Raw genomic sequence first — 24985 nt, 5'->3', positions numbered from 1 at the left:
CCATCCACTCCCTAGCAGCGGGCCTGGCTCAGAGTTAGCCCTCAATAACGGCTGAGCAATGCCATCTCTTAGCTGAAAGCCTACTGAGCCCTGACTGGCCAGGGACAAGGATGCGGTCCCATGAGCCAGTCAGTGGAACGCAAGCTGGAATGTGGACATAATGGGATCGCCACTTTAAGGCACTCAGCATCCCACCCATCTTGCCCCAGCTCGCTTGGGACTGCATGAGAACATTTCTGTTAATTGACCAACAAAGGAAGTTCAGTATTAAAGAACTTGGGGGTGGGGGACAGCCAGCTCGTGGTCCGCACTTGCCAGGCACTGATGTTTCCTCGCCTGGATTCGTTTACTCACCTGGCACATTTATTGAGTGCCTACTAGGTTCAAGCAGTGCTCTAGACTGGGGAGAGAGCCCTGAGCCAACAGTCCGCCCGCAGTCACAGGAGAACAGGTACCGCGCAAGCGCGTTTCAGAGCACTCTCAGTGCTGCAAAGGAAACAACTGCTTCCAGGAGCAGAGGAGAGGGAGGACAGCTTAGCAGGTGGGAAGGACGGGTGTGTGAGGGGACCCCGTGCCAGGCAGCGAGCACACAAGTGCAAAGGGCCTGAGGCTGCAGGGTGCTGCTGGAGCTAGGTGGGCAGGACACAGGGGGTGGGTGGGGCTGAGGGGGAGGCGGGGCCAGGCCACAGGGAGGAGGCTGGGTTCCATTAGGTTCTGTTCTATTCTATTCTATTTTAAAACAGAAAATGACATGTCTAGAGATCCCAAGAGAATGGGGCCCTACACAGAAAAAGAGGGAGAGCAGCAGGTGGTGGGGAGGGACTGCTTGGATGAGCATCCTGCTCTCAAATACCCAGGACACAGCAGGAAACATGAGCCTAGCGCCGAGCAAGCCGAATCCCGGTCTCTGCGCATCCACACACTGCCCAGGCCAGCCCTCCTGCCGCCGCCCCCTGCTCACTCTGCAGTCCCCGGGCAGCCTTCTGCCTCTGCTCTCCCCCAACATGGAATGTCTTTGGATGCAAAGGGACATCAAAAGTTTTGTAGGAAAGTGGAATTAAAATATGAGTTTATTTTTGTACACACACAAAAAATCTGAAATCCACACACAGTTTTCTATGCTCCGCGTTGTCCACGAACCGGTATTTGCGCCTTTTATGGCAGCCAGAGAATGCAAGGTGGAGTTCACTGGGCCCCGTCCTCCTCTCCTTGGTCTGCCTGTCACATGTCTGCCATACTTCAAGCCTGTCTCAGACACCACCTTCCCCAACGAGGAAGCCGGACCGACCTGAATGTGGAGATGGTTTGGGGAGGGCTAGAGCGTCGCCACTCAGGTGTGGCTCTGGCCCAGCAGCATCAGTCCTATGATACCCGAGAGCTGGTGAGAAGTGCAGACCCACAGGCCCCCTTCAAGCCCTCTGAATCCGAATCTTCACTTTGACGAACACCCCAGGCGTCCCGTATGCACACTCGAGTTTGAGAAGCACTAGGCTGGGTTATGCTGCGGTGACAAACAGGCCCCCAAGACTCAGAGTCTCACTCCCACTCTGTCGGGGCCATGCTGGATCAGTAGGGCCTCTGGTCGTTGCGTACTCTCAGCCACCCCCTGGCAAAGGCCTTCACAACACAGCCAAACTGTCGTCTACGTAGGAGGGCAGAACGGGTAACAGGGACTGGATTAACTCTCCTGCCTAAACTTTCAAGTCTAAACAGAAAAAAAAAAATCTGAAAAAATGTCTGTCAGGTATCGGACCCTAAGAAGCAGTGACCTGGAGGAGGGGAACAAACAAGCCGTGTTGTACACTTGTCCCTGTCACTGGCTGGGGAGTTTCCAGACCACGGCAGGGAGGGAACCCCTGCAGGGCCGAGTGATCTCCCTGAGGTGAGGGGATGGAGTGGGAGAGCAACACAGTGAGGGATCCCACCGCCGTGAGCCAGGGAGGAGCAGGCTGCATGGAGAGGGTGGGCCCAGAGACCTGCAGAAGGCCCGAGCTTAGTCAGGACTGATCAGCACGTGCTATGGGCAGGGAAAGAACCACCTCGAGGAGCAGAAACCGTCTCCCAGTCGCACAGGCTGGAGACAGTTCCCGGTATCACCATCCAGAATGGAGAAACCTTGTCATTGGTGGGGCAGCTGGCAGAGCTCAGAAAGGTGTGGCCTCGGTCAGCGGCTGAGTGATCTCTAGACTAAAGGCCACTCTGGTCCCCACCCAAGCGTGGAGGCAAGACCCAGGTTGCAGCTTGCCTTTAAAATGTAACTCTGGATCATGTTGTTCTTTGTGTCAGGTACCTTCTGGGTCGGTACCTGCCGAAAATAAAACTGGGACGAATATTCTTCCCAAAAAAGAACCGTGTGAGATAATCCAGTGCATTTATACAGCCTGCACCTGTCTTCCTGCCTTTCCTCAGTGTAATAGAAGAATGTGTTCATCAATTTAGTCCCAAAATTTAACAGATAAAATAGCAACAAATACGTATCCTCCTACCCAGTTTCTGTGGTTAAGGAACTTGGGAGTGACTTAGTCTCGCTCAGGGTTTCTCATGTTACAGCCCAAATGTCAGTGAGGGTGGCTTCCTGTCCTCTAGGGACTCACTGCACTCGTGGCTGTTGACTGGAGGCCTTCCTGCACACGGTATAGACCTTCCTCTGGGGCTGCTTGAGTATCCTCACAGCATAGCGGTTGGCTCGCCCTAGACCAAGTGATCACAGAGACAATCACAATGTCTTTTTTTTTTTTTTTTTTTTGCTATAGAGGATGTATGCTTGCCAGAGAGTCAGAGAAACAGAAAACAAGAAATCACCCCAGGGGAATGGCCACACCACTATAACTCCTCCTCTGTTCTCTTCTCAGGATTTTGGGCATACACGCACATGCACCCAGCATGAGCTTTAAGCCCCCAGGCCTGGGACTTGAAACACAGTAGACCACAGAGGTGCCCAGCGCCTTAACCATTATGCCACCTGCTGGTTCCAAGCCACGATGTCTTTCGTGTCCCAGTCCGGGAAGTCACATTCTCCCATTTCCATGGTATCATCTTGGTTGCACACATCAGCCCTATTCAGGGTGGGGGTGGCATGAATACAAGGAGGCTGTGGTTACTGGGGCCATTTTGGAAGCCACGTGCATCACAGGCACCACGTAATATTATGTGCAAGTCACTCTACTGTATTCCTCCTCTTTCCCCCAGTCTTCATTCACTACAGGGTACGTGCATGTGCACAAGAGAAAGAGAGGGAGGGAGGGAGGGAGAGGAGCCCCCTCCACAGGGTCTAGTCTCCGCAGCCCTCTACTTTAGCCCTCCAGCTCACTGGATCTTGGGCACTTGTGCACACACCTGGCATGTTTCAGGCTGAACAGGCCAAGGTTCGAACCATAGTGACCATGTGGGATGCATTACACTTTACCATGGAGCCAGCCCTCTACTCTAGCCCTTATACATACTATGTCATTTAACCCTTGCTGTGATTATGTGGATACAGTGGGAGGTTAAATGACTTGTTGGAGACCACCAAGATAGCCAGTGGCAGAAGCCATGGCCTCTCTTGGCCCCTCTTTCATCTGGGCCTCTGTTCCCCAAGACTGCAGTGTTGCCCCTCCTTTTAATTCTGCAGGGCCTATGTCCAGAGGGCCCCCCATGGGTTTCTCCTGCCCCCAGCAACCCTGACTGTCTTCCCCTCATTCTCACTTAGACCTTACACAAATGGTGCTCAGCCCTGTTCTGGCTTCCAGGATCCTCGGCCCTGTTCCGGCTGCCAGGATCCTCGGAGACAATGTCCTTCCTCTGCACCAGGCCCATCCACAGGCAGCTGACAGGGCCTGCAGTGATGGCCATCCTTACTACCTTTTTAACTTCCTTTTTGTTTTGTTTTTACAGGGATGGTGTCATCTTTGCAAAAGGACGTGTTAGCAAGGGATGAGCAAGTCCAGCAACTGAAGGAGGAGGTGACTCAACTCAAAAACCAGAACAAAGAAAAGGATCACCAGCTCGAAGCCCTCGGCTCCAGAGTGAGTGCGGTGGCCTCAGCGTCTTGTAGCTCTCGGTGAAAAGCACTCAGCGGGGTCGTGGGACACACTCGCCTCCTCTACCTTGGGCTTGGCTTTACATTCCACACCCTCCTCTTTCACGATGAGGAGATGGGACCAGTGCCCAAGGCATAAGGAGGATAGTGCCTGGGTTGGCCAAAGCGAGCTGCACCCACCCGGTAAGACAGAAACAGGTGGCCAAGTGAGCGTGCGTGTGGCTCAGGGTAAGCAAGACGCAGGTTCAACCCAGCAGACGTTTTCTAACACCTATTACGAATTCGTCTCTTTAATCTCTGCAACAAGCAGATCTGTGAGCATGCATTTCTATAGCCAGGCTTAATAGTAAAGCAGAATTGGATGCCACCGGGTGCCAAGGAAGACCCCCTTGGGCTCCTGTCTGTCCTGGTCACCCCTGGTTCAACCTTCAAGCACAATGTCGAAGGTCCAGGTACAGACATGCAGACTTCCGTTTCTTCCCCTAGACTTCACCGTGCATAAGAATTCCTCTGCAGGGGCCAGCAGCTGGTGTGGTGGTTAAGGTACTGGACTCCCATATGGCTGACCACGGTTTGAGTCCTGGACCTGACAGCCTGCTTCCTCCCTTTCCCTTTCTCGCTCTCTGTCTTTCTCTTGTCACTTTAAAAGATAATAATTATTATAATAACAAATAAAGTTAAGTAAATAAACAATTCTAAGGAAAAAAATTTTTGAGAAGTTTTTTGCTATAGGGCGTGTGCGCTCGCCAGAAAGACAGAGAGAGACAGAGAGACAGAAAGCAAGAAATCACTCCCTGGGGAGATGACCATGTCGCAATCCCTTCTCCTCCATTCTCCTCTCAGGATCTTGGGCACGCACGCACATGCACCCAGTGTGAGTCTAAGCCGCCCGGTCCAGGACTCAAACCGCGGTCAACCACATGGGAGTCCAGCAACATAGCCATTACGCTAACTGCTGGGCCCAGAAGAAAATTTTTTAAAGAATTCCTCTACATAAAATGAAGCTGGTAGACAAGTTAATAACTTTCTAAGTATAATTTTGACTATTTACAAATTTTCCCTCAATGCTCTGACTTTAGAATTCCGATAAGATTTCTCACCATCTGTGTGATGATGGCTCCGTGAGTCAAGGCAAAACCGAATCACTCTCCTCTCGAGTGGCAAACACAGGTTGCAACAGCTGCCTGACCCGTTAGCCAGGTCTGCAAGGGTGCCAAGTGAGTCCAGGATCTTGAGGGTCCGAGAACAGACAGCACAGTAACATCTGTGCTTATTACGACCCCCTGTTTGGAGCTGCCGAGAGACAGAGCCTGAGCCTGGAGGTCAGACAGAACAGGGGCTCAACACACCAACGTATTTGGCTCCATTTTCTTATCGGTGAACTCGGGATAACAAAATCCTTCTGGAGAAGTGAGAGGCTGATTTTAATGGTGCTCATCTGCCTCTGTGCCTGGTCAACCCCCTCACCAAGCCTTCTGCACTAGTTCCTCCCAAGCAGATTGAACTCCTGGATGAAATGAATGACTGCTGTTCTGTGTGCGTGTGTGTGCACACATGTATGTGTGTGCATGTGCATGTGTGTGTGTGTGTTGGGAGTAGGAATGGGTTGTAGAGGTGATGCTAAATTTTAGAAAAATAGATAATACGAAAAGGCAAAATTAGAGAAGAAAAAAATGCAACCTTGAAAAAAAAGAAATATAGAAAAACAGCATCTATCTGGCTTTTTTCCCCTCGGAAAGTGCATCTGGGTTGTTTTTGTCTGCTTCTCATTGACCTTGGCACAAGGCCTGTGTTCTCGGGCTGCGCTTGCCATGGACTTCTCATCACCAAAGGTATTGCTGTCGTGAACCTCTGGAATGCTGTCTTAGTGCATTACTGGAGCTAACAGAAGAACCGGAGACTGAGTGAACTTAAGGGAATAGAGGAGTACTGACCCACAGTACTGGTGGCCAGAACATGACCAGCAGAAGCAGAGGACGGTGGGCACAGGCAGAAACAGCTGTCAGCAGCTCTTTCTCATAACAACCTGCTCTTGAGAGAACTCGTCACTTCTCACGAGAGCTAGAACTCACTGGGTCTCTCGAGACACCGTTCGTCTGTCCGTGAGAGTGTTGCCTCCACGACCCAGTCACTACCCACTAGATCTCTCCTCTCAGACCATCATACTGGGGACCAAGCTCAAAATCATGAATCCTCGGGGGACAAACCATTACCCAGACCATAACAAATGCCTGGCGTTTTTCTTAATTACATGTGACATGTGTGTTAATTTTAGAAAAATAGATCATAAGAAAAAGCAAAATTAGAGAAGAAAAAAATGCAAGCTTGAAAAGTCAACATCAATATTTTAGTGTATATTCTTCTAGTCTCGATACATGATCTAAAAATATATGTGCATATGTATATAACAATGAATTTACACTATATATATATTTTTAAAACTATAAATACTGTTTTCCACATTCATAAATAAAAGCTATGGAATGAGCCAGCAGGCGGTGTGATGGTTAAGGCGCTGGATTTTCACATGGCTGAATGTAGTTCCAGTCCTGGATCTGGTGGCTTGAAAATCACACCCAAGTGTATCTGTGTGTGTCCAAAATCCCAAGAGGAGAATGGAGGAGAAAGGACTGTGGAATGACCATCCCCCTGGGAGAGAGAGGTTTCTCACTTTCTCTCTCCCTGTCCATCTCCAGGGAGCACATGTGCCCTATGGCAAAATCCTACCAAAATAAAAAAGAAAAAGCTAAGTAATGTTCTCTTTTTTTTTGAGAATTATTTATTTAATTTAATTTTTTTAACTTGATACAGAGACAGATGGAGAGAAAGTGAGAAAGAAAGCTGCTAGGTCCAGAACTTGAACCCTGGTCAACCATGTGGGAGTCCAGCACCCTAACCACCACACCACCTGCTAGCCCCCATAATGTCCTCTTGAAGGTGTGCTCTGTAACAAAGTAGTGCCCTGTTATTGGACACGGTTATTTTCTTCTTCCCCCCACCACCCAACTGTTGCTAACAATACCATGAAGAACAGCCTTGAACCTTCAGATTTGCAGATCTACCCAGTCATTGTCCTTAGGATATTTTCCTGAAGTGGAGTTTCTGGGTCAACCGGGGCTACCTCACTCTGCTCTTCATATGCCTGCTGCTGCGTTGTCCCTAGAAAAGCTGTCCCATTTCCGCTCCCCCCACCAGGGCACTTGGAGCCATGAGAAGTACCTTGCATAAAGCAGTAAGGGCCGCCCAAGCTCCGTAGTGACCCCTCTGAGGGCATCAGTGTGTGTCCCTGAACCCAGCTCTCCAACGCTGGATTTGCCTTGGTCGGAGTTGCCGGCCCCTGACAAAGACTCTGTAGTCTTCATTCCTCGGATTGGTGAGGGGGAGAAGCAGGCACTGCAGCAGGATCCTGTGTGTCGTCAGACTCAAATGGCCTTGCCTGTGGGGCTCTGGGAGGGTGTTGGCCTGAAGCAGCAGGAAATGCTCTCAGGAGCAAGCACAGGCCTGGGGACCCTGCAGACCACCCACGTGCCGGCGTTGGCCTGTTTCTCCACAGTGCTCAGTGCTAAAAGAAGAGTTAAAACGGGAAGAGGCCCACAAGGAGCACAGGGAAGCCCAGGAGAAGGAGTTAAAGCTCTGCAAAACTGTGAGTGGAACTTCCCCATTTGTAGATGCCCACAGAGAAACGGCCTTTGACCTCGGGCTCTTGGTGGGGCCCTTGGCCCAGTAACCCAGGAAGCTCTGGGACCTTATGTTTGTTTGTTTTATTTTTGATCAATAAATTTGTCTCTACCCCCAAGGAAGAGTTGGGTAAAAACTTACTCTCCTGGGAACCTCTGGGTCATCAGCTCTACTCGGCTCCCTCACGGAGCTTTCCGTGGGGCTGGGCTGGAAGTCAGATGGAGTCGGGGACGAGGAGCTGGCCAGTTGGCTACCACATTCTGCTAGAAGTCCATCCTGGTCCCTGCCCTGGACCTGTGATCCCCAAACCCAAGACCCACTGTCACTAGTTGTGCCATAGCCACAGGCACTATCGTGACACAAATGGCTTCCTTAAGTATTTTTATTTAAGTACATAAATTTTATACCGCTATATAAAATCAAAACAAAAAGGAAAGATATCACCTACCTTAGAAAGAAGGCAATCATAGAAATAAATACGAGGGGGCCAGCAGCAGGTGTGGAGGTTAAGGGGTTGGACCCCACCTGACCATCTGCACTGGTAGAGTCTTGGACCTGGCTGCCTGAAAAACATGCCAGACATGTGTACACGCATGCCCAAAATCCCGAGAGGAGAATGGAGGGGAAGAGATTGTGGCATGGCTGTCCCACTGGGGGGTGATTTCTCATTTTCCTCTTTCTCTGTTTGTCTCTCTGTGGCAAGTACATGTGCCCTAAAGCAATACATACATGCATTCAATGACCAGATGACCGTTAGAATTAAAATGTCAGGCCAGCCGGTGGCATGGTGGTGAAGGCAGCTGCATCCCACATGACCAACTGCGCAGTTCAAGTTCCGGATCTGTGGCTTGGAAAACACATGGGGTGCATGTGAGTGCATGCCCAAAATCCCAAAGGGAGAGAGAAATGGAGGAGAAGGGGTTAGAGAGTGACCTCCCCCCCTGGGGGGGGTGCTTTCTCACTTTCCCTCTCTCTGGCAAGCACACCTGCCCTCTGGCAAATTAGAAAAATTATAAATAAAAATGCATCTTCCCTGTGCCGCCTGAACCCTCTTGTCCGCCGTCACATGCTGGGACGCACGTGCCTTAGATATGGGGAGACATGTTTCTGTCCACGCCAGGCATTTCCACTCTCTGCCTCGGACAGAAAAATAGGCAGCGTTCATTGTTCTGTTCTTCCCAACCAAGCCCTGGCATCTTCCCCCCAGGTGGTCCTTCTTTGGATTGATTTTAAAAATATACTCCCCAAAAAAGAATTCTCATAAACTGATGGCTACCTTTAGTGTTTAATCCGAGATGTATGCTGATTTCCAAAAGAAACTAAAGATTTTCCTTTGTCAGCATTTTAAATATACCAATTGAAGAAATAAAACAAAAAAAATAAAACAACTTTGCTCACAGATGGAGGGCTTTCTCGCAGAAGAAAATTGTTCCAGAATAGGTTTCCACCTCAATGAGTCCCTTGTGCCCCCTTAATAAGCCCGTGCCAGCCCAGAACGCGACTCAGGGAAGCTGACTCCTCTGTTGTTGAAACTTTTTCAGCAAATCCAAGACATGGAGAAAGAAATGAAGAAGCTCAGGGACGAGCTGAAGAAGAGTTGCACTGTGCAGACCGTGTTCTCTAAGACCCTGCGAGAGAAAGGCAAGGTACGTACAACCAGGACAGCGACTGCCCAGGGCCATGCCCTCTCCGTGTATCCTCACAGCGACCCATGTGGTCGATGCTGGTATCACTCCTCTTTGCAGTTGAGAAAACTGAGGCTCCCAGAGGTAAAAGTTACTCAGAATAGTGGCGCCAGGACTTGAACTCGGGTTGGCCAGACACCAAAGCTCCCATAAGTAGCCACTAGGCTAAACTGCATCCCAGAACTGCCTCCTGATTTTTTGTAGTAATCTCTACTCCACCTGCAGTTCCCAATAGGCTTGATGTTGCTTAATTATTGTAATGTTCCACCCCCTTGTAAATAAAAATATTTTATTGGGTTGTCAGAAAAGTCATGACATAGACAAACATAGAAAAATACATCATGACTTTCCCGATGACCTAATAGTTGCCTACCCTAGACTCGTGTTACCCATCACAGTAGCCGCCAGCCACACGTGGGTATTGACAGTTTCCATTACGGATGGCCTGGACTCACACTTGCCATGCAATACGACATTTAATAGGAACCATACTTAGGGGACCAGCAGTTGGTGTAATGGCTATGTCACTGAACTCTCATGTAATCTACCGCGGTTCGAGTCCCAAACCCGGTGGCTTAAACTCATGCCGGGTGTGTGTGCATGGGTGCCCAAGATCCCAAGAGGAGAATGGAGGAGAAGGGACTGTGGCGTGGACATCCCCCCTGGGGGGTGATTTATCACTTTCTGTCTCTCTGTCTCTCTCTGTCTTTCTGGTGAGCACATGCGCCCTATAGCAAAAAAGCTCTCAAAAAAAAAAAAATAAAGAAACCATACTTAGAATTTTGAATTTCGGTCTTTTCCCAGACCGGCAATGTGTGGGCAGCGGCAGTAGGCCACAGCTCCCCATTAGCCACGTAGTCACGGAGATGACACACCCACAGGTGACAGTGGGCTGTAGTGCCAGCCTCGGCGTCTTTTGGATATTGTGTTTGCATCTTCATGTCCGGCATGTCTACGAAATGCCCATCGGGGTCTCCTGCTTTTGGTGAGAGGCCATCACACGTGATTAGGACTCTGGCAGTCAAGGTTCTTGACCATTTTACCCTTTAAGCACATTTTTTTCTTGCTAGTGGGACCATGTTCTCGCAGGGAGAGAGGAATAGGGAAGGGGAGAATGCACCCCCACAAGGCATGGCCATGCCACAATCCCTTCTCCTCCATCTCTCCCTTATTTTGGGATTTTGAACACAATTGTACACACACATGGCATCTTTTTCTTTTTTAAAAAAAATGATTTATTTTTATTTATTATTACTATTTTTTTTTAAGTTTGCTGTAGGGCACATGTGAGAGAGAGAGAAAGTGAGAAAGCAAGCCACCAGATTTGGGACTTGAACTATGGTTGGCCATGCAGGATTCTAGCACCCTAACCACCACACTATATGCTGGCCCCATGCCTGGAGTGTTTTTCAAACTGCCGTGTCCAGGACTCAAAGGGCACAGTTAGCCGTATGGCTGCCTCAACCACCAGGCCATAGGCTGGCCCTAAATGCATTTTTGACTTAACAGTATTTTCAATTTACAAAGGGTTTATCAAGACATTACCCCCTTGGTAAGTGAAGGCACATCTACAGTTAAAAGTTAATAAAAGAAAATTTAGTTTCCCAGTTGCACTAGCCACACCCCAAGTGCCCAGTAGCCATGTGTGGCAAGTGTGTGCTGTACCAGACAGCACAGATAGGGGATATTTCCCTCAACACAGGCAGTTCTGGTGTCTCAAACTGATGGTAAGAGGCCTCTTTCGGCAAGAGAAGGGAGGCCAACTGAGTTGTATAAAATACACTTTTGAATCATATTCTAAATTTTTAAACCAAATATTTTTAGGGTCCTGAGCAGGGTGGACACAATTTGTATTCTTTCGACTTGAATCATCTCTTTTATCTGATAAGAGACTGTTGGTCACTAAGAAAACCAAGAACGTTATAAGAGCAAATCTAAGTGGCAGAGAGATTCTAGGGGCTTGATCGGAATGATCTGGAAAATAAAGGCAAATGATCCCATATTTTCTCCAATTTTTACTTAATATATCTACCAGAAGCTAAAACCATTAAAACCTCACAAGCTAAAATGTATACTAAACAAGCTGCTGTTTGATGAATCACATCTTGTTGATATTATTGAAGCGAGCATAAGTTGTCCAGATATAAAAGTTGACTTGGAAGAAATAATTCCCACAAAACTAACGATTATAACCACACAGAGTAAAATTTATTGACTAAAACTTTAAAGCATCAAATATTCTTGAAAAGTTCAAATCTACAAAATATTGGGGGGGGAAATGGACTTGGTAGAAATGAGTCACCAAACGAAATATACAGTGACAGAGCTATGATGGGTGAAAATTCGATAGGGATCATAAAAACTATAGCTGAATCAGATCATAATTACACATTTTACCCAGAAAAGAATGTATCTAGGTAAAGGTAATTTCAGGAGAATAGAAATAAGATGGAAACATTTGTAAATCTGTTAATTTATTAATTAATTTCGCTCTGGAAAATACCCTCTCAGTGAAAACAAATTTACTCTGGTATATTTTTCACTTAAATAATTGTAGTCATGAACATATCATCAAACTGCTTTCTGGTATATAACTCTTCTTCCAATCAAGGCAATAGCTACATTCCGTAAGTTTTAGCATGTAGTGTTTTCGTTATTATTCAGATCAAAATACTTTCCAAATCCCATTATGATTTCTTCTTTGACTCATGGGTTATCTTGAAATAATTTCCTAATCCCTAAATAGGAGAATTTTCTGCTTACCTTTTTGTTGCTGATCTCTACCTTAATTAATTGTGCCAGAGGTCATCCTCTGTGCAATTTCGATCTTTTGAAATTAATTGACACTGGCTTTATAACCTGTATGTGGTCTGGTCAATTTGGGGCTCACATGTGCACTTGAAAAGACTATGCATTCTATAGTCGTTTAGCACTGTATTCTGTTTGTGTCCCTTAAATCAAGTTTGCCAGTGATATTCAAAACTTAAATGCTCTGAATTGACTTTTTTTATCTGTGTGTTCTGTCATTGAGAGATGTGTTGTTTTTTTTTTTAATCCCATTATGATCGTAGATTTGTCTCTCTCTCTTTTTTAGTTAGTATTGTCAATTTTTGCTTTATACATTTTGGGCTACATTAGTAGGTGCATAAAATTTATAAGTGTAATACTCCCTGTCGAATCAAACCTTTGACCCTCACCAGTTGTCCCTCTTCATCTCCAGTAGTGTTTTTTTAAGTCTATTTTGTCTCGAATGTAGCCTCATTGGTCACACTAGCTTTCCTTTGATTACAATGTTCATAGCGTATATTTTTGTACTTTTATATTGCTTTCTTCAAGTTTAGATATACCTGTTGTTAACAGCCTTTAGTGTTTATAAAACCCAGTTTGATGATCTTTGTTTATTAGCCCACTTACATGTATTGGGGTCTGACCTTCCTACACAGTGCAAGTTGCACTGCCTGTGCTGTTCCTTTTCCTCTTCCTTCTTGTCTTCTTCTGAGTTGATTTTTTTTTTTTACCATTCTTTTTGTTCTTGTATTGACTTGGAAATGTTTCACTCTTGTACTCTTCTTTTAGTAATAATAACATAGTAACATGAATTTATGACTTCCCCAAATCCAGCACTTACTGTTTCTCACTCCTTCACAATTCCCTTAGTGGTAATTCTAAAGGTTAAAGCATGCATTTTCAGTTCACTGAATTCCCGTTTGCATTGACAATGGCGTCCTCCTTTCTAATGACATAATAACCTTGGACGTTGACGCTTTAACTTCACTTACCCCATCCAGACCTATGTGGCATTGCAGGCGTTTTCTAAACATCTCTCACATTATCAATATTTTCATACCGTTGATATCTGTAATCATACCTCATGGTTGCATCTTTTCTATATCTCTGATCATCTGTTTGGGATCAGTTTTGTTCTCTCTAAAGAATTTATTTTGGGACCAGCAGTTAGCATAATGGCTATGTCGCTGGACTCCCATGTAGTCAACCGAGGTTAAAGTCCCAGACCCAGTTACTTAAAACTCACACCAGGCACATGTGCATGTGTGCCCAAGATCCCGAGAGGAGAATGGAGGGGAAGGGATTATGGCGTGGGCATTCCCCCTGGGGGGGGATTTCTCACTTTCTGTCTCTGTGTCTCTCTCTGTCTTTCTGGCGAGCGCACGTGCCCTATAGCAAAAACTTCTCCAAAAATAAAAAAGAAAGAAAGAAAGAAATTTACTGTTTTCCTTCAATGTGACTTTGTTGATGACAAATTCAAGGGTGTCTGTGTGTGTGTGTATGTGAAGTGTCTATATTAGTAGTTACTTTCTTTCAGCCTTTAAAGATAGCATTAAATATATCATTCTATTGTCTTTCGGGTCCTATTGTCTCTATTTAGAAGGAAACCATTAGTCTAATGTAACAGTTATATGTAATTCTTTCCTTTGATATATAGCAGTTTCATTATGATCTATCTGGGTATGCATTCATTTTTATCTTGTTTAGGCTTCCCGAATCTTTGGCTTAATGTTTTTTCCTTAGTTTGCGACTATGTACTACAAGCAGTGGGAAGCTATGGGAGGCTTTTGATCAGGGGATTGATAGGATTCAATTTATAATTGATAATGTGAAAATGATAGCTACAATTTTTCATGTTCCAGGCATTAAACACTTAGTATCTTTTCATCTTCACAATACCTCTATGATCCAGAAATTACCACGCCCATTTTACAGAGGAGAAAATCAAGGTGCAGAGCGAAGTAATTAGCCCAAAGCCACACAGCACAGGAGTTGCAAAGCCGGGACCGGAAGTCACCTTTGACTCCAGTTGTAGTGATACAACCACCGGTCACGTGTCATGCCTTTTTTTAAGGTTTTGCTGGTACATGTGCTCACCAGAGAGTCAGAAACAGTGCGAGGGAAAGTGAGCAATCACCCCCCCCAAGGGGGATGACCATGCTGCAGTCCCTTCTCCGCCATTTTCCTCTGGGATTTTGGGCATGCTCGCACACACGACCAGCCTGATTTTCAAGCTGCCAGGTCTGGGACTTGAATCAGGATTGGCCACGTGGGAGTCCAGCACTGTAACCACTGCGCCACCTGCTGGACCTCGTCACACGTAACGATTTCCATTGAAAATAAACAAAATTTAAAATTCAGTTGCCCATTCACACCAGCCACATTCCCAGTGCCCGCTCACCAGACGTTAGTGGCTACCACGTAGCACAGATTAGGGGCACTTCTGTCATTTTGGAAAGTTCCCTCCCAGGGCCGCGCTGTAGCCTCGTAGCTCTGAGCACCGTGGAGGCCGTGTGGGAGGAAGTCAGTTAGCAGCATGGAGGCCCGTCCTCGCAGGCCAGAGGTTCTCCATGCCTGGCCTGATGCTGTGCAGAGCAGGAGCGCCCCAAGTCTCTGATACTGGATGCAGTGACAAGGTTCTGCTTTATGGTGGTGACATGAGGAACAGGAGTAACAGGCTTGGTGACGCTGGGCATGAGAGATGGAGCGGAGTGGCAGCTGAAGAGGACTCGGAGGTTTGGGGCTGGGGAGCTCAGAGCAAAGTCCAGAGTGACCCCTGCTTCAACGGCTTGGAAACACCTGTGGACGTCGAAGGCCGAGCTGCTCGGAGTCGGAAGGATTGCACAGAGGAGGGACTGAGGCTCCTCCAGGGCAGCCTTATTAGAGTCTCGCCTCTGGCTCTCACCGCTCAGTAAAAGCACAAAAGGGCTTTAGTAATATTATTACAAAATCTATGTGACTCCTCTATAGCCCCCCTAGTAAACAGCTTGTGAAGCAATTTAAGCACAAAAATCCCTTCATTCAGGAAAGTTTGCCTCATTTTTTGGTAGTGCCAGAACCCTGGCTCAGCCCATGCTCAAAAATTGTTTACTGTTTAAAAATTAAATGGGCCAGCTGCAAGGGCCTATCGTGGCCAGCAGGGGGCAGCATCCAGCATGCCCAAGCTCACCTGACATGGCTGTTAGCCAAGCGAGGATAAGCAGGCAAGCGTCCCGCTCGGAAGGCCTTCTTTAGCAGGCTGCAATTCTTCAACAGCCACTGCTTAGCCAGCCTCCCAGTGCAGTTTCCATTGGTGAGTGTGTTAAAAGTGGTACCAAGAAATACTGCTGCGTTCACAGTAATAAACCCAACAGTAACCTTTCCCAAGTCCCCATCACAGGCCAGTTACTGATGGTGTTAGGGTGCTGCTGCATGGCGGAGATCCCCGCCGCGCACAGGCCTCACCAGCACCTCGCACACCTGCACAGCCCTGAACACAGTGGCATCGTTATCCCCACTCGACAGAGGTGCACACTGAGTCCCAGCCAGTGCACAGACTTTCCCGGGGCCTTGCAGCTTGTCAGGAACCCAGCCGGGACTGGAGCCTCGCACCAGACCAGCATGGTTAAGCCCAGGGTGCACGGCTGGACCCTTTCCCCCAGCGGGAGACGCTTTGTGATCCTGACTCCACCGTGTGCATGCCTATGACCCCTGACACCTGGGCTGCAGCTGTCCCTGCCCCTCAGGGACCTCCCCACACACACAGCCATTAGACCTCCTAAGGAGTTTCCCCAGAGTGCATTATAATCCCATTAGCAGCAAGCACATGCTTTCATCATCATTTCAGGTTGAAGAGAAGCTTCAAGAGGATTCCAGAAGGAAATTGCTTCAGCTGCAAGAAATGGGGAACAGAGAGAGCCTCATTAAAATCAATTTGGAGAGGGCAGTAGGTCAGGTAGGCGTGTTCCGGAGCCCCTCAGGGCCCACTTTCCCCCGTGATGCCCTGCAGCCACACGGCCAGCGCCGGTAAGAGAACGGGGAGGACACGAGGCAGGAGGGCCCACAGGGTCCAAGTCTCTCATTAATCTCAGGGCAGAGGCCTTCATGGCTTCTCATCCCAGGGGTCATGCTGGGAAGCTTCCCACTCTAATAGTCCACCAGGACCTGTGACCCTGACCACACAGCCAATCCTGCGCCAAGCCCCTTGACACCAATGGTGTTTCTAGTACTGTCTCCCTAATGCTTCCAGTCCCGACATTTGCCCAGTCTTTCTACCTCCAGGCCACCAGCAGGTGTCACAGTCAGTGTCCCTAAGGAAATGCCACTCCTCTAAATAAACCGAAAGCCCTGAGAGTCCAAAGTCCATGCTAGACAGAGAAGTTCCTCGGGAAGGGAGGTGGGCAGCTGTGACCTAGCTGGCCCAGAGGTGCCATTTCCCTGACACCAGCCCGGGATGGCCCACTGGCCCTGCCTGGCAGTACGGCACAGCCGTGAGGACCAGGATGAGCAGTGAGACTTGCCAAAGGCTCGAGGAGAGTAAACGGGGAGACCAAGATGGGAGGCCATGACCCTCCAGGGTCAGAACCAAGGCAGCCCCCTTGGTCTCCCACACCAGGGGCCCTCTCCTGGCCACCATGGCTCCAGGGGACCCACAGAGCGTTCTCTGTGCGTGTTTGTGCTTTTTACTATGGAAGGAAGGGTCCACCATGTTGCTTGTGGATTCTCAGAAGGGTCTGTGGACCATCAAGAAAGGTTAAGAACCACGACCCACAAAGGAGCCTTCCACACCACCCAGCCAGCTCCAACGCCCTTCCATTCGCTACCATCCAAACCCAACCAGGCAGCAGGACCAGGTCTTTCCAGACCGAAATTCAGAGGCACACGCAGTTGCGTAATAAACGACTGGACAGAATTGAAAGCCCCTTCAACCAGTGTCACCGCCACCACCCAGCACGACTTCTGCAGGGTGCCAGCCCTGATCAAGACAGAGGGCCTGCCAACCTGAGCCTCTCCTTACGCACCTGGGCTACCCCTCACCTTCCCTTCATCCGGCATCCCCCCGACACACTGATTTCAGGGCGTGACCTGTGCCCTTGGCCCAGATCAAGGTCTTTGTTGTAGCTCTGGGCAGAGGTCATTCAGGAGGATTTTCAGAGACCCTGGGGTTCTTCCAGGTTGACCTTGCCACCTGCAGCCTTCCCACCCCCTTATCTCCAAAACCCTGTTCTCTATCTAACATCTGCCACTCCCCAGGCAAGGGACTGCAGGACCAAGCCCACGGTCCAGGCTCCTCTCCCACCCTGGTACCTGTGGGGAGCCTCTGATGGCATCACCGAGGCCTCTCGATGCAGCCAGCTCCCTGGGCAAGCTGGGTCTATTCTCGTGGCCATGGACAGGAAGACAGCGTGGCGCTCGCTTGCCACTGCACCTCCTGGTGTCCCACAATTTCCGCGATAGACTCCTGTGCCTCCAGACCCCTTAACTTTGAGACCCCGTGACTCTTTGGGTCCCTTCGAGGCTCTGCTTTAGCTCACAAGCATGTTTTGCTAGGTACCCAAAACCGGGGCAGAGAGCTGCCGGGTCAGTGGATTCACAGGGAGAGTTGGGCTTTGCCCTAACTCCATATGGAATCCAGCACTCCTTGGACTTGTGATTCTGCGCGCCTGGTGAATGTAGCCATGCCGTTTCGTCCACGTTCATGTGAGAACGCCCACACCCAGACGGGCTGGATACGACCTGCTAGAACTGAGGGCTCTGACGTTAACAGATGTTTCCGTAGGGATGTTGAGTGCCTCGTCTATGCCAGGCACTGTGCTGGGCTCTAGGGACGCAGAGGTGAGCACGAAGGACACAGTCTTCGGGGATACCCAATGGCAGAGAGAGCGTGTTCCTCTCTCCCCAGGCACCCTCGCTGATTACACAATTTACTTGGACTGACGGCCTCAATATTTATTTCACAGTCTGGTGCCAGCTTAGCAATTACGAAGAGCGCTCCCAGCCCCAGACTCCCCACTGGATAATTGGCAGCAAGTGGCCCTTTGGAGCGCCTGAGACGCGTGCGCTCTGACGGCGTGCCGTGCGTGCGTCGCTTGGCTCAGGCAGGCGGACCCAAGAACTCATTAAAGCCTGCTGCTTTCTTTGTTCTGTGGGTCCTGCCACTCCCAGAGTGCGGGGAAGACTTTGGTAACATGCAGTAACCCTTAGGCTGTGCAGACCTAAGTGATTCTTCCTGCACCCTGTGATGGAAACGTCACCCCCAGGCTTGTGGCTCCCGCTGCCCCAACTGACACTGTCGTCCTCCTCCCCCCTTAACTGCAGCTGGAGCATTTCCGGAGTCAAGTCATCAAGGCCACCTATGGACGAGCGAAGCCCTTCCCGGACAGACCCGTCACCGACCAGCAGGTTAGCCTGTCTCTCTGCCACGTGACTCCTTCACTTTCTCCTTGGGGATCTGGATCTTCCAGACCCTGGGAGCATATGCTTCTGTTTTTGTTGGTGGCACATATTTTTCACACTGTTGCTACACCATAAAGATTTGTTTTGATTTTATGGGATTTCCTGGCTTTTGAAGGAAGAGCCGGTTACACTGCCTTGCAATGTTTCTGTGAAATTCAGATTAAGCCATTGAGACTTAGTTCTGGTCGCCAGACATACGGTGTGTCCAAGAGCACCGTGAGAAGGAGCCTGCATCACGGCAGTCGGGTGCTCTGGCGTGCTCCTTCCAGAAAGGGCACTGGCAGTGGGAGTGCCCACCCCGCTGGGATGGTTGTGTTCTGATCTCTCTCCAGCCGGCTGTGTCAGCTGCAGGTAAGAGAGCAGGCATGGGCTGTTTCAGCCGACCAGGGAGAACCTGCAGTTGTGTTATGAGCTCAGTGTTGCGAATCACAGCTGCAATGCAGAAGTGTCTAGATCAAACTCATGGCAACAACACAGGCCTTTGGCTCTTAGAGATAATCTCTGCGGGCCAGCAGGTGGCGTACGGTTACGTTGCTGGACTCCCATGGCCAACTGAGGTTCAAGGTCCAGACCTGGCAGCTTGAAACTCTTGCCAGGCATGTGTGCGTGTGTGCCCAAGATCCCAAGAGGAGAATGGAGGAGAAGAGATTGTGGAGTGGCCATCCTCCCTGGGAGGGGATTTCTCACTTTGTCTCTCTGTCTTTCCGGCAAGTGCATGCGCCCTATAGCAAAAATCTCTCAAAAAGAAGAACCTCTGACCCTCCTAGGAAAGGTGTCCTGGTAACAGAATTGATGTTCTTCCAAGTCACCCCCCGCCCGTCAGGGCCTCCCCCGACCTGCAGAACTGGAAATTGTGGTTGACATGCTCTGGTTCTTTTCTCCTGGAGCCACCTGTGAGTCCCCATCTCGCTCTCTTTTTCTTTTTCTTGTTCTCACCAGGTGATAGAAAAGATTACCCAGGTCACCGAGGACAACTTCAACTTTCAGCAGAAAAAGAAGACACTGCAGAAGGAGACACAGCTCAGCGCGACCAAACAGGAGGAGACGACGGAGAACATAGAGAAGCTGAGGACGTCTTTAGACAGCTGCCAGGTGGCCTTTCCTGATGCTTGTCACACATGTCCCTGCTCTCTATATTGCACATGCTTCTCTGGGAAATGATCCAGCCTTCACGGAGCAGCTTGGGCAGAAATACTCTTTCCTTCCTTTGGAGAATAAAAAACAAACAAACAAACAAACAAACAAGCTTCAAAAAACACCTCAAGTGAACCTGGCGTGGCCAAAGACAGACGCTCGAGCGTCTACGTATTGAGTTGAGCGAACTCTGGCCCCAGGAACAACGAAGATTGCCCCCATGTTGTTTCCAGAGAAACCAAAGAAATGTTTCTGGGTTTCGTTTTTTTTGCTTTTAATTTCATTATAGGGCACTCACCAGAAACAGAGAAAGAGAGAGAGAAAGTGAGAAATCACCCCCCTGGGGAAGATGGCCACGCCAGCCCCTTCTCTCCTCCTCTCAGGATCTTGGGCACACACGTACATGTGCCCAGCTTGTCTCTCAAGCCACGGTGTTTGGAACTCAAACCTCACAGTCAGCCCCAGGGGACCCTGCTGCCTTTACTACCACGCCACCAGCTGGCCCAATGTTTCTGGGTTTCTTGCTTTTTTTTTTTTTAAATTTTCTCCCCCCACCCCCCAGCAATAAAAAGCTGCTGCCACCCCTGTTCCCTTTGACTCTGGGGGAGCCAGGACATAGGGTCCAGGTGCCCCTCCGCAGCCCCCACTCCAGATCACGGCTTATCAGACCCGGCAGCAACGTCTGCTTTCTCTGGAAATCAGCAGCTACTATTTCGGGAGTTTGTGCAAATGTCGGCTCGTCAGCCCTTTTTTCAAATCAGGAAGCCACGCCTCTGACCAGCTTTGTGTTGATCTCGGCAGGAATTTCAATGAATAGAAGTAGCCAAGTTTGGTTCTCATCTCGGCCAAACCATCCATGTCAGTTTGGCTTTAGGATCACATACACTTAAAAGTGGGTTCACTTTGACCATCAGAAGTTCAAATCACAGGGGGGCCGGCAGGTGGCGTGGTCGTTGAAAGGCCCTGGGCTCCCACATGGCCAACCGCAGTTCGAGTCCCAGACATGGTGGCTTGCTTTCTCACTTTCCCTCTCTCTCACTCTGTCCCTCTCTGGTCAAATTTAAATAAATAAATAAAGTAAAATAAAATAGTTATTAAAAAAAAAAGTTCAAATCAGAGTACAAAAAACACAATCTCCCTAAAGGAGAGAGAGAGACCAAATCTGGGCTGGCTGGCTGGTGGCATGGTAATTTAAGTGGCTGGATCCCACATGGCCAATCGAGTCCCAGACCTGGCAGCTTGAAGGATGTACCATGCGCACATACATCCATCCCCAAAATCCCAAGAGGAGAGAGAAACGGGGCTAAGGCATTACACTGTGACCATCACTCGTGGGAGATGCTTTCTCACTTCTCCTCGCCTCTCTGCTGCACACACACAAGCACTCTTGGGCAAATTAAAACAAAACAAAACAAAATTGGGACTCGGTAGCCAACACAAGGCGCTACCTGCTTTGTGGCAAAGTCTAGAACGTTGCACCTCGCAGGTCTTGTCAGGCCCCATCTCCGGCCATGGGGTCAGGGCTCCTCAAGCTCTCGTCTCTTTTCAGGCTTGCATGAAAGCGTCTTGCTGCAGCAGAGACCTGAAGAAGGAGCTTGGCCTTCTTCAGAACCTTCGGGTGAGCCCCCCGGTGTCAGGGCTGCAGAAGGTGGTGCTGGACATCCTGAGCCTCTTGCTGTCCTGGCTGGAGGACACGGAGCATCTCCTGCAGGACCTTGGGATCCAGTTTTCCGGCTCCAACAAAGGTTACTGGGACTTTTTCTCACATAGTTGCATGACTCTGAAACGTTGCATTGAATCTTACCATGAGGGGAACATCTAGGAGAAAGATCGTGGGTATTGTGTGGCCCACTAGTTTCTTCTCTAGACTGAGTTTGCTTCTCCACTGGAGAAGTGGTATTCCTTGAGAAAAAAAATGCTCAAGTAGAATGTGATCACTAAAGAAAATGAGGTGTGATTGAGGCCAAAGGAAAACTGAACCAAAATTATACTGGCGTCTGCCTCTCAACAGTTATTGCTGTTATATTCTGTAACTTCCAAGGCATTTTTGCACAGAAATAGAGTTACCCTCTCTACATCTGTTTTCCTCACCTGTAACATGGGAATATTAAGGAGAACTCATCTCTGAGGGTTGTTCTAAGGAACTGAAATGCATTGATCTATCTATCTATCTATCTATTTATTTAGATTTTTGTTAGAGGGTGTGTGCACTTGCCAGAGAGACAGAGAGAGACAGAAAGTGAGAAATCACTCCCGGGGTGAGATGGCCATGTAGAAATCCCTTCTCCTCCGTTCTCCTCTCGGGATCCTGAGCACAAACACACACGTGCCTGGCATGAGTTTTAAGTCCAAGTCCAGGACTTGAACCGTCTGCAAGACAGCCAAGATAACCACAGTCAACTATGTGGGAGTCCTGCGATGTAACCATTATACCCTCTGCTGGTCCCAATCTATGTGTTTATAGTAGTACTCAGCACGGAGTAGGCATCACCTCACATTTACTGATTTTTTGATTCTACAAAAAATAGTGTCACATTATACCCCGTTTGCTCTAGCTCTGTTCCTGGGGGCACATCATCAGGAAGCCCTTTCCATGTCAGTAAACACAGCTGTCCATCATCACCGTTAGCAGTACGAGACTCAAACTGCAGTCGGCCATGTGGGAGTCCAGCGCCTTAACCACCACGCCACCTGCTGGCCTGATGAGATGAACTTTGCTGCATATGTACCTCTTCATCGTATGTATGATCCTGGAGGTAGAAGGGTGTAGACCACTTTGGTTCAACAGAGATTCACTTCCTGCTTCCTAGCCACCAGGCACTGAGCAGGGCAGGGACACAGTGGGTCCGAAACAGGTAGAATCCAGGCCGTGGGCATATGGGTGTTCACTGTGAAATTCATCCAACTCTACAATGGAATATTTTTATTACATATGTTGAGGGTGTGTGTTTGCTGAAAAGAGAAGAGAGAGAGAAAGCACCCTCTGGGAGGGATGGCCACACTGTAGTCCCTTCACGTTCATTCTCTTGGGATTTGGGGCACACACACACACACACGCCCAGCATGTTTTCCAAGCCCCCAGGTTTGGGACTTGAACTGTACTGTCAGTCATGTGGGATCCAACTGCCTTACCCGCCACACTACCAGCTGGCCCTGAAATTATGTATAATTAAATATTAGGGGAAGAAGCAGCCACATCCCTGCCCTCATAGAGCTTATACTCTGGGGCGAGGGTGGGGGAATGAGGCAGCCATTAATGGAAAAACCACTCAAACAAATGTAAAACTGGAAGGAGGATCATTGCTGTGAAGAACCACAGGGTCTGACCTGGTCAGGGAAGAGAGGGCTTCTGCAGGATGCAAAGGAGCTCTTGCCCAGAGAGAGGAGGAGAGCCATTCTAGGCAGAGGCAGCAGGGATGGCCAGAGGAGCATGGCGAGCACAGGAGCCAAACGAAATGGGGGCAGGGCGGGGGCGGGGCAGGCTGGCCAGGGAGGTGAATGGCTGAGCATGCGGGCTCACAGGACTCTGTAGGAGGCTCTGCTTTACCCTAAGGGCAACAAGAGGCCAAGAGAAGATTTTCAGTAAGGGGCTGGTGGCAAGGGTTTGCCCTGTGGTTCAGTCGCCTTGGTCTCAGTGGTAAGTGTACCCGGAGGTGGCCCACAGGGCACACCAGAGCGCAGTGGGGAGGCTGTTGCAGATAGGGCGGTGGATCGTGCTGGGGCTGGGGCAGCGATGGAGAATGGGGAAGAGTCAGGGGCTTTTAAGAGGTAAATCAACAGGCCTCAGGGTGGACTTGGGTGTGGTTGGAAGAGAAATGACAGAGAGAAAGTGACACATGACCTCTAGGTTTCTGATACATTTGGACAGATGAGGGTCCAGCAGGTGATGTGAGGTTAAGGCACTGGATCTCACATGCCCATCACCTCGGTTCAAGTCCCAGACCCGGCAGCTTGAAAAACACAGTGGGCACATAGGTATAGCCAAAATTCCAAGGGAAGAATGGAGGAGAGGGGATTACGGCCTGGCCCTCCCTGCCAGGGCGGGGGTGAGATTTCTCACTTCCCCCACCTCTTCGTCCCTCTCTGGCAAGCACATGTGCTCATGGCAAAAACCTTAAAACAAAGAGGACCGATGTGGCTCCTTCACCAAAACCCAGGGTGAGGAGGGCTGGATGAGGCCCAGGTTGGAGGGGGAGGATGAGCGTGAGGCGTCTGCAAGACAGCCACGATGAGATGCCCGGGAAGCAGCTGCTGCGTGCAAGTCTAGTCGCAGAGAGAAGATGGTGATGTAGCCCCAGCCCGGGAGGACGTGAGCCACACAGCAGGTGGAGGGTGCAGGGACAGTGGGTGGGTGACTAGAGCCCAGGGGCGAATGGTATGGCCTAGGAATGAAGCAGGAGTGAGGCGAGCAGAGCCAGGCCTTGAGGAGCTCCCACATCTGAAGATCGTCGCTGCTTCTTGCCAAATCCCCCTCCAGAGACACTACATGAATTTGACATTCTTGCAGCTGTGAATGAGAACAGGGAGTGATTTTCAACCCTGGTGCTTTCCACATCCCCAGCCAGGCTGTCTCCGCAGTAATCCAGAAGGTGGTGTAAAGTTATTTAAGGGGGAAAAAAAAAAAAGAACAAAATGAGGTTTTCTCCTTTCTTTTTTTTTTTTTTTTTTGGAGAGATTTTTGCTATAGGGTGCGTGCGGTCGCCAGACAGACAGAGACATAGAGACAGAAAGCGAGAAATCACCCCCAGGGGGGATGGTCACTCTGCAATCCCTTCTCCATTCTCCTCTCGGGATCTTGGGCACACACGCACACGCACCCGGTGTGAGTTTTAAGCCACCGGGTCCGGGACGTGAACCGCAGTCGACTGCATAGGAGTCCAGCAACATAGCCATTATGCTAACTGCTGGTTCCCAAGAACAAAACGAGTGTTGAAGTACGCGCCTCGCCCTCACCATATAGTGTAGAGAGATGGGGATGATGGCAGTGCCACGGGTCAGGGCAAGGGGCAGGCCTGGGTCTCCCAAGGACACAGGGGCTTACCAGTCACAGTGTTAGGGTTCTTGTAATCATGGCAGAGTCCTGGGTTTACATGGAATCAGATAAAGCATGGATCAGCATTCTAGTTCTTCATGATTGCAAGGTGGCATGGTGGTTAAGAGTGCTGGGTTTTTGGGGTTTTTTTTTTTTTTTTTGGAGAGGTTTTTGCTATAGGGCACGGGCGCTTGCCAGACAGACAGAGCAAGG

The 24985-nt window shown here is 49.3% G+C and overlaps 1 protein-coding gene across 3 annotated transcripts in view; it reads left to right on the top strand.

Annotated features, from left to right (window-relative positions):
* FHAD1 (forkhead associated phosphopeptide binding domain 1) overlaps positions 1–24985 on the top strand; it is a 171516-nt gene that overhangs the window by 81135 nt on the left and 65396 nt on the right. For 2 of the 3 annotated variants that reach the window (XM_006145267.1, XM_027770619.1), the window contains 7 exons: positions 3877–4007; positions 7575–7664; positions 9241–9345; positions 15998–16105; positions 18469–18552; positions 19546–19698; positions 21290–21485. In XM_006145267.1, coding sequence (XP_006145329.1) covers positions 3877–4007; positions 7575–7664; positions 9241–9345; positions 15998–16105; positions 18469–18552; positions 19546–19698; positions 21290–21485 — 867 coding nt within the window. The remainder of the gene's footprint in view (positions 1–3876; positions 4008–7574; positions 7665–9240; positions 9346–15997; positions 16106–18468; positions 18553–19545; positions 19699–21289; positions 21486–24985) is intronic. The other variant, XM_006145268.2, reaches the window with a different exon arrangement.

Source organism: Tupaia chinensis, unplaced genomic scaffold (assembly GCF_000334495.1).
Source record: "Tupaia chinensis unplaced genomic scaffold, TupChi_1.0 Scaffold000146_1, whole genome shotgun sequence".
NCBI lineage: Eukaryota > Metazoa > Chordata > Mammalia > Scandentia > Tupaiidae > Tupaia > Tupaia belangeri.
This window is presented reverse-complemented; position numbering and strand designations above follow the sequence as displayed.